Source organism: Pollicipes pollicipes, unplaced genomic scaffold (assembly GCF_011947565.3).
Source record: "Pollicipes pollicipes isolate AB1234 unplaced genomic scaffold, Ppol_2.1 Scaffold_4740;HRSCAF=5597_pilon_pilon_pilon, whole genome shotgun sequence".
In the NCBI taxonomy this organism is placed as follows: Eukaryota; Metazoa; Arthropoda; class Thecostraca; order Pollicipedomorpha; family Pollicipedidae; genus Pollicipes; species Pollicipes pollicipes.
The window spans coordinates 5,883,224-5,892,342 of record NW_023596545.1 but is presented as its reverse complement, the minus strand read 5'-3'; the positions used below and the strand labels follow the sequence as shown (position 1 = coordinate 5,892,342).

At 50.0% G+C, this 9,119-nt stretch overlaps 1 protein-coding gene across 1 annotated transcript; it reads left to right on the top strand.

Moving 5' to 3' along the window:
• Positions 1-513: 513 nt before the first annotated feature.
• Positions 514-8,237, top strand: LOC119099191 (caveolin-3-like). The gene is made up of 4 exons (XM_037222301.1): positions 514-1,099; positions 1,953-2,059; positions 5,487-5,666; positions 6,394-8,237. The coding sequence occupies exons 1-4, from the start codon at positions 1,090-1,092 to the stop codon at positions 6,589-6,591; spliced, it is 495 nt and encodes a 164-aa protein (XP_037078196.1). The 5' UTR covers positions 514-1,089; the 3' UTR covers positions 6,592-8,237.
• Positions 8,238-9,119: the final 882 nt, after the last annotated feature.

Here is a 9,119-nt window from a genome sequence, read left to right as displayed (position 1 = left end):
ATATATATATATATATATATATATATATATATATATATATATATGTTGCAAGCATCATCCAAGCTCCGTCATATTATGAACACTTCAGAGGGTCATGCGTTAGGGTCTGTGGAGGTAATGGAGAGGGGGAGAGGGGGGTCGGTGGAGGGGACGGACTCCGAGTCGCTGAGCCTGCGCCCTGCACCCCTCCCTGCTTGTTTTTCCGTTGTCAGAGGCTGCCGAGCACGGGCGTTACGGCCGGGCGCGGCCGTGTGATCAATAGCCGGTGTCCGTGCACGGCGGTAACCCTGGCGCCGGCCAGTTGCGTTCGCGGCGGCTGGTCGGCACCACATTCCGCCCGGGGCCAAACGGCGGCGCGGACGACGGGTCACGACGGAGAGGCTGCCATCGGCGCGGCGCGTGCGGTCAGCAGCGGTCAGCAGCGGCGAGGCTGAGGCGCTGCCATCGGCGCGGCGCGTGCGGTCATCAGCGGTCAGCAGCGGCGGGGCCGAGGCGCTGACGGCGGCGCGTCACGCCCGGACGGCAGAGCGACCCGTGGGTCCGTTCTCTCGAGCGGTCCAGAGAGGAGATCGGCGCGCTTCGTCAGGGGTGGCGCTGGCCGCGCAGCGTTCTGAGCTGGGAGCTGGTCTGATCTGAGATGGGAGCTGCTCTGATCTGAGCTGGGAGCTGCTCTGATCTGAGCTGGGTGCTGCTCTGATCTGAGCCGGAAGCTGCTCTGATCTGAGCTGGGAGCTGCTCTGATCTGAGCTGGGAGCTGCTCTGATCTGAGATGGGAGATGGAATATCGGCAGGGTGACGAGTGACGCTTGTGAACGAATTGTCATTAAATGCTGTCGTAGAGATCCAGTACCAGACTGGAAGTCGTGGAGATCGAGTACAAGACTGGTGGTTGGAAAGTTCTAGTGCAAGACTGGCAATCGGGAAGATCAAGTTCACAATAGGTGGTCATAAAGACAAGACTGGTAGCGATAAATATCGAGTGTAAGACGGAAGCAAAGAAAGGGCCTCCTCCTCCTTCTTCGAGGTTGCTCTCGGTAGATCACAGGGCGAACCTCAGGAGCGTTCATTCCGCTTGGTGACGTGCGGGCTATGACATCGGGTACGTTTTGATGACTGCCACGCATTCACATTCTGTATGATTTGTGTGTGTGTGTGTGTGTGTGTGTGTGTGTGTGTGTGTGTGTGTGTGTGTGTGTGTGTGTGTGTGTGTGTGTGTGTGTGTGTGTGTGTGTGTGTGTGTGTGTGTGTGTGTGTGTGTGTGTGTGTGTGTGTGTGTGTCCGTGTGCGTGGGCGATTATCTGTCCTTGTCATTGCAAATAATGCAAAAGCGTTCAGCGTCTGGTTGCATCACTCGAAAATGGCTATGGCACATATGGCTGCTCAGCCATACGCACCATGCCGTCACATTTCCAGCATCTAATGGTGAATCATCTCATGCATCCGTTTTATGGAAAATCTGTTTTTGTCTAATGACGACAAAGGTTATCGCTATCACCAGATCAGCGCCAGGGACCGCAGCGGAGGACCACACAGGTGGCGAAAGCTGCTACTAGAAACATCTTTGCAACTTACGAGTCTTAATCTGTATGGTGTTTCGTCGCTGCAATAATGCAAGACGAACGACAAAACAAAGAGAAACAGCGGCAAACAAAGGCAACAAAACAAAGACAAATACAAGACAAGCGTGTGAAACGTATTAACCAAGCTCATTAGTAGGTGTCCCGCTGAAAAAATTGTCCGGATGCTTTATACAGTGGAGTCCGGCATGTTTTATATAGCAAAATCCGGCACGTTGAACTAAATCCACCCAAGATGTATCCAAGTTGATTCCCCCCCGCAGCAGAGGCTTGTTTTCATCTGAAATTTGGTGAGCACAAACAACAGCTTCAACTATGTACAATATTGTCGCGACTAGAAACCTAACCTGATAGCTTTCTTTGTTCACGTTTCAGGAAGTCGAGTATTCGACATATCAGATCGGCACATGGGCAAAATGGACCAGACTCCGGGCTTCGACATGGACACCCGGGATCCCAACAACCTGAACCTGCATCTCCAGGTAAAGATCAAGTGCCTTGCACTTCCACTTTATTGAGACAGAGCACCGTGGCGTGCGCCACTCTTCATTGAGACAGAACACCGTGGCGTGCGCCAATCTTGCATATGTGCCTGAGGTGTTTGCCGTTTCCTTTATAAGCGAGTGACATCAGTCGGAAGATGCGTTCGCGCTCGTCCAGTCCGCAGGAGACGCGTATACTGTCCAGTTGCGACAGTTCATGCGCCAATTGACCGAAACAACGTGCATTGTGAGCATGAGTATCTTGAGAGCTCGCGTCTCCTCGCCTAGCACACGTTCCAGTGACCTAAGATTAAGCGCCATTCACTTAAGCAACATGCACGCAGCCAGGTGCTACGCTAGGTGTTTGAGTTACGATGTGCTGTCATTGCATACATGAATGATTTTTTTCACCAAAATTAGTTTTTTCAGTGAAGTTTTATGTTGCCTCTTCTCATCATCATATGTGTAGTCTCAACTGTATGCCAAAAGTTTGTTTTTGCTTTGTGTTGGTAAGTATATCAAAATAATTGTTAAGAAAACAGGAAATTTGTATTGATATAAGCGAAACACAGGGTAAAATCGCTCCCGCGTCGATCAACCACAACTGAGTAGCGTTAGCGGGCTAACAGTGCACGCTTTTATTGGGTTTATAGCTGACCAAGCGCTGATGGCGCCGCCATCCAGGCTCACACGACAAGTAGCACAATTCGCGAAAAGTTTTGCTGTAATATTTTCAAAGTGTTTACGAGCAGGCAGTCTCATCAGCAAGCAACGCCTTCCTGCACCACTGTAACATCACCTGTATGCACGCCTTATTTCCGTTAACACCGAAGGCGTAGAATTTGCAAATTGCAAAAAAGCTGAGAAGCAGTTGTCGAACGGCATCCTGATATCGGCAACCCGAGGATAATCAGGCGAACCAGGCAAGTCAGGGGCACGTAAGCCCGGTCAAGACCGGCGTCTGACGCTTGTCTAGGATAAGCGCGGTGCTGCAGCAATTCACGCTGAAACGTTGGGGGACAGGTGGCTGGCTGAAAACAGTCCGAGAGAGATGTGAATCCCCGGAGAAAGCCAGGAGCTGCCAAGACGAGCAGGTCTCGTCATCGAGACCATGGGCGAGCTGCCAGCAGGCCCTAGTTAGAACGCTACATCGAAAGCAAAGACAGGGTCTCAAATCGGAAGCGGTTGTGTGTGGGCACATGTCCACCTCTGCCAGCCTGCAGCCCATGCGCCGCCCTCCACACCCGGCAGCGGCCGGAATGGGCATCGGACGTGCTCGCTCACACATGCAGACCCCTCCTACCAAATCTCGCCGAGCATCGCTCGCCCTGCCGCTTCACTTCGACCGGAACATTTGCCGTGATGATGAACATTCACATCGACCGTTTGCCGTGCGCCCTTACGGCGCACGGCAAACAGGACCCCTCTGCCCGCCTTCGGGGTGGAGCCCAGACACGAGCTATGATAGATACTAATCTTGCAGCGGCTGCAAAATGCCACCCATCTTGGGGATATAGCCAATATAAGCACAGGCGGCTGTTTGAAAAGCTTCGGTTCACACGCTGCCCGTAAGATGGTGCAAACAGTGTATAACGTTCCTATGAAATCCCTGGTCTGCATTTCATGATGATTGGCGAATCTCAGGGCTCAGACTACCCAGTTTTCACGAACTGCTATCGCATAGCTTGTCTGTGTTACAGCCTTGGGCTGGAAACCAGCACGCCAACCCTGATGTTTGTGTATTCCAAAATGAAAATAAAATTATCCGTAAGCAGATAACAGGTAGGTGCGTGCAACAATGTTATCATTTATTCGATATCAGATCGCTGCTAGTAACTAGTAATTAGTAGCCGCTAGTAATTACCCGTTGGTGGGCACCACCTGCAACGAGAAGGCCGGTTCGCCACAAGCAACTTAGTTGTAAATATATGCAGTTTGAAAGCAAACTAATGCATGTATATCTACAACAAATCCTTTTTACTTACAAAAAGGATTTAAAAATTACGAAGTCCTTACGTACAGTTGCGAGGAACATAACGCATATAGATAACATAGCACTAATAGCCTTATTCCTCGCAAGATAATTAGGAGAATGGAGAGAGATATATGTATTTATATCTCGGCTACATACCTCTATCAAAACCAATATCAAAAGTTGCAAACACACTCTTTCACACACACACAAACTCACACTCTCACTCACTTACATTCATTCACACACAAACTCGTTTCGATGAAACCGCGCAGCTAAAATACCAATACACGCATCACTCTATTCTCCTGATTATTCTTCGAAGGCTAAGGCTGTTAGTATTGTCCTATCTTTTTTTAAAACTTGACTGAATAATGCTTTGCATAGTGTCTGTTTCGTTCAAAGAACTTGCTAAGCAGTTTATTGCATGTGCTCTGAACCTACCATCCCGATTATATCGCTTCAGCGCATCACACAGTTCCTTGAAGTGTGTTGGCGTGACCTGACCTGTCGTCTTCCAGGATGCATGGATGAAGGCAGACATGCAAGGCTGCAAAGGCTCTGGAGAGTGTGGCCCCGGTAAATGGGGAGCTAAACTAATTGCATGCCTATCTGGACGTTTCATAGATGATTTCATTGTCATTCAAATATTGTCTGGTCTGCTGTATCCCAGAAAAACAGCGGTTCTGGGACACGCCTTACCCTTTTCCCCGGCGCTTGCCGTTTGTCCTTCGCGTGCGGTCTTCTGCTTCTACACGGAAGAACATAACCTTTATGTAATGATCTGTTTCGAAGAAAACATACCCTGGGGTGCCCGTACAGACGACTGCTAGCCGCATCGACGTCTGGGCGCATCAACTGATAGCCCTTGGTAAATTACGACCCTCCTGAGCATGATGGCCTTCACAGCAATCGCACATCTCTCCAGCGATGGCGGCGCCGGCAAGACAAAGCGGCAGAGGGTTAGGCGCCACATCTGTCAGCTATTCGTCCTAGTACCCCACACCGCTTCCGGGAGATACGACAATGCTCGTAGCACGCGCCATCTCGTCTGGAGGTCACGAGCTTGGCACATGCCGCGGGCGGATACAAACTCGGTGGGCGGGGTGGAAATGTTGCGAGCACACCAGCACCACAGCGAGGCTGCTGCAGCGATAACGCCAACGCAACGGAAGGGAAGCGTTTACAGAGCAGCCAAATTGCCTACAGCTAGGAAGACGTGAAGTATTTGCTGGAGCAAGTTGTACAAGTGGGCGATGCTTCATCTAATCTCAGGGTTGTTTGAAACTCTGAAACACCACTGATCCCACAACGCCTGACGTAGATGACTGACGTCACCCAAGCGCCGCAAAGACAACTGTCGTCATCGCCGATCCGTGGATGAGGATGACGTCATCCCAGAGCGGTGGAGGCGTGGGTTGATGCGTGTGTTGACCATCCTCCCCCACTCCGCAGGTAATGTGGGATGACGTCATCGCAGAGCCGGAGGGTATTCGCAGTCGCGACTGTACCTGGCGCACTTCCTACAAGTGTTTCCGCGGCGCCAAACACTGCTGCTACCGGCTATTGGCCTGTCTGCTCGGCCCTTGTCTGGCCTGCTGTCTGGGCTGCCAGTTCGCCTGTCTGGCCTTCCAGGTGAGATCGAACCGCGGACTGTCCGGCTCGTCTGTGTGACCTTTCAGTTGAGATCCAACTCTCGGTAGGCTGCGTGGACTGTTCGGTGGACTGTGGACTGTTCACCTGTTCCACTATTTCTGGCTAGGTCCACATCGAGATTGACTAGGCGGAATGTCTGGGTCCGTCCGTCTTGTGTCCGAGATAAGGCTCAGTGGCCGACGTGATGCTCCATTGTTCAGCTTGCCAGAATGGTGCTCCGACCGGATCTCAGTTCCATGGTGTTCGGCGGCGCTGCTGACTGTTCGCTTATGTCTGTCTGTTTGCTGGTGGCACGAGCTTCCTGATGATCGGCTGTGGTTAGTCATTTATCCGGTGCTCAACTTAGTGGTGCTGGAATATCCTTGTCACCACATCGAAAACGTGTGTGACATTTCAGTGTTGCAAAATGCTGAACTTGCGCGATACTGATGTAACCGCTCGCAAACCTATGTCAACATGCCTGCGTAGGTTGCGAAGACTCCCTTATGCGCTGTTGTGGTGTCTTTAGGTCTAGGCAGCTCACTTGGATTATTTCAGCACAATAGCACATGGTCATTATGCCAAACTCACACTAATCAACCCAACGCTTAGTCCCCCCACATGTGCCAAAGCCTTGCATAAATTTTGGAAATTTAACAGCATCGCTTCCCTCCGCCGTCGCATGGACCATGCATGGCAGTCACTGACCCACCCCTCCGCGTTGCAGCACATCTGGTGCAACACGCCGTGCCTGCGCCAGTGCAAGATCAACTGCAACTTCATCAGGGCCGTCAACCGCATCTGCGCCCAGGCCGTGCTGGCGCCTTGCTTCGACGTGTGCGGCTCCATGTTCCGGCGGATCAGAATCCGACATGGCCCCATGTCCGAGGAGGACATCAAGGAGGAAGACATGTTCACCGTGTAGTCGGTGCCATGGGCCGCCGGCAGGGGAGCGAGGGGTGGGTGAGGCGGCGGACGCTCTGAGACCCCGACCGTCGGCGGGGGCGCGAGGGGTGGAGGTGAGAGCAGACGCCCTGGGAGGCTGGTGGAGGTGGCGACGTCTGGGAACTGACGAGCGGAGGGCTCTATCCGTTGTTACAGTGAACCGGTGGACCACCTCGAACGAAACGGGTGCCGGCGGCGAGCAAATAGGCATCACTTCGGCAATAGCAGTGCGTCAGAATTCAGACGTACGTCTATCTAGGAAAACCGCGACGGCTCGTCGCGAGCATATCTGGGAAAGGTGGTGCCAATATAGGCCCTGGACGTGTTATGGAAGACAATATGCACGCACATTGTGTTATGAAGGCTGCACATTTGAACTAGGTCCTGAAAGCAAGTCAGAATGGCTCGGGCTCACCACTGAAAAGGTCTGAGCAATGCATTCATGCAAACATTCACCGTGAAAGCATTCCCACTCTTACTTTGGTTCTGATGTGACTAACTACGCGTTTTAATCCCAAACCCTGTGACATTTACGAAAGTGAAGGCGTGCATAAGCCGCTGGATAAGATTGCAGTTGGTAAACCATATTGAGCATTTCGTGCACACCGCCAACACGAATTGTGTTACACTGCATCTACAGTAACATTGAGGTTTAAAACAACTTCACGTGACATACACTACAGCAGAGCTTTTGTGGTGCCATGCCTTTTTGATTATTTCAAGCGCCCTTCTAGTCCTCATTTGTGATCCGATCACCTAGATAAAATGCTAGTTTTGGTTGCTTATTTGATGTATTGCTTTAGATGAATTCTCTGCAATAAGGTGTGATATCCATATTTTAGATAGAGCTTACTTATATGAAGAGATTCGAGCGTGAATTATCGTAGATAGATTGCAACACGTGACCTACCAGTGATACCAGTGATAGCGGCTATTTAGTATTGTTGTTCTACCCTCCTTAAAAGTCGCATTCAAGCAATCGCTTTCAAAGCGCGATTTTTGCGCTGTCAAATGTCGAATATTATTTGGTCGGCATTTGCAATTATAAGGCGTTTCATGCAGACCCCTATGCAGTGTTAGTGTTAAATGTAGCTTGGGTCTTGTCATGCTGGCTGACACTGTTTACAATTTCCACACATATCAAGCTGAGCAGACCGCTCCATTGTGTGCTTGCGAAGCACTTTAGCCAAGTGCGTGGGTCGCGTTAAAGCAATGTGCAGACCGAAATCACCTAATACAACTCAGTTCACAATCGACAGCAACGATACGAAAAGTTTTTCTAAACATATCCATGCAGGGTTGACCATTGCTGATCATCGTTGATATGATCCGACACCTTGCTACCAACCTCATTTATGCTCACATCGTTTGCCCAGGCCGTCGCGTGCGCTAACTCATACTCCCATGTGTTTGAACCACTGTGTGAGAGGCCATTCAATGCTAATCGAACAAACCCAGAGCGAGGAGGTTATTGTCCATGCACTTGCATTTTTGGAACTGTTTTGGTGTTAAGCGCTAAACAAAAGTGCGATGTATCGTGTTATTTTGAATTCATTTATGTGGCGCCTTCCTGTGTCTAAATATTCAGCGCAGCTTTGTAGCACTGATTATCTAATAAAGTATATATTTCAGCACTAGTATATATGTTCTTCAAGCTGGTGCGATCTGCAGGGGTGGGAAAAATGCACTACCTGTCACCGATGACCTTTGACACCGTCTAAATTGTCAGCAGGAGCCAAACCTTTCAGAAACTGTTGGGAAATAAGTATAAATACAATAATCCACTAGACAAAGAAAAATTTAATGCAATGCGGCATGACCATCAAACATTTTTTATTCGGGAGTTCATTGGCACTCAAGTATCATTTGCTAGCCATGAAGCACTGAATGAAGGTTGAGACTCAACGAATAAAATTATCAGATGAAGTCAAAACAGCTTGGAGGCGTGTTTTTCGTATTCAGCTGGGGGAGGGATTTGTGCCTCCTAACCATGAATCTAGGGTACTATTTTGATTTGTCATTTTTAAGCATAATTCTTCATTAATCACAATTCTTGGGGTGTAGCCCCCAAACTAGTTTAAAGAAACTACGCCTCCGCTCCCAACTGTGAAAAGAAAGTGCGTCAACTGTGTGGAGAAAACTGCTTTGAGTGCTTTCTGGAGGCAGACTAAGTCAGTTGGTTAACGCGTCTGCGTTAACCACTGCGCGTCTGGGAAACTAGAGGTACGGGGTTCGATTCCCCGCGGTGCCCGCCCTTCCCGCTAGGGTGAGAGGCAAGCGACGCCATATAGCCTCAGCAGCTGAGTGCATCGTAAAGCCCCAATGACACATACACACAAACTCAGTCGCTTTTTTCTTGCTACAACCCCTCATCTCTCAAACCTACGTATTTTGAAAACTGCATCCCTGTAGTCCTACATTTACCGACAACATGGGTCTGCAAGCACCTAACAATATCGCCTCTGGTTTTGTGACGTCATCATGCATCAGGTGAGCGCGCAGACCACC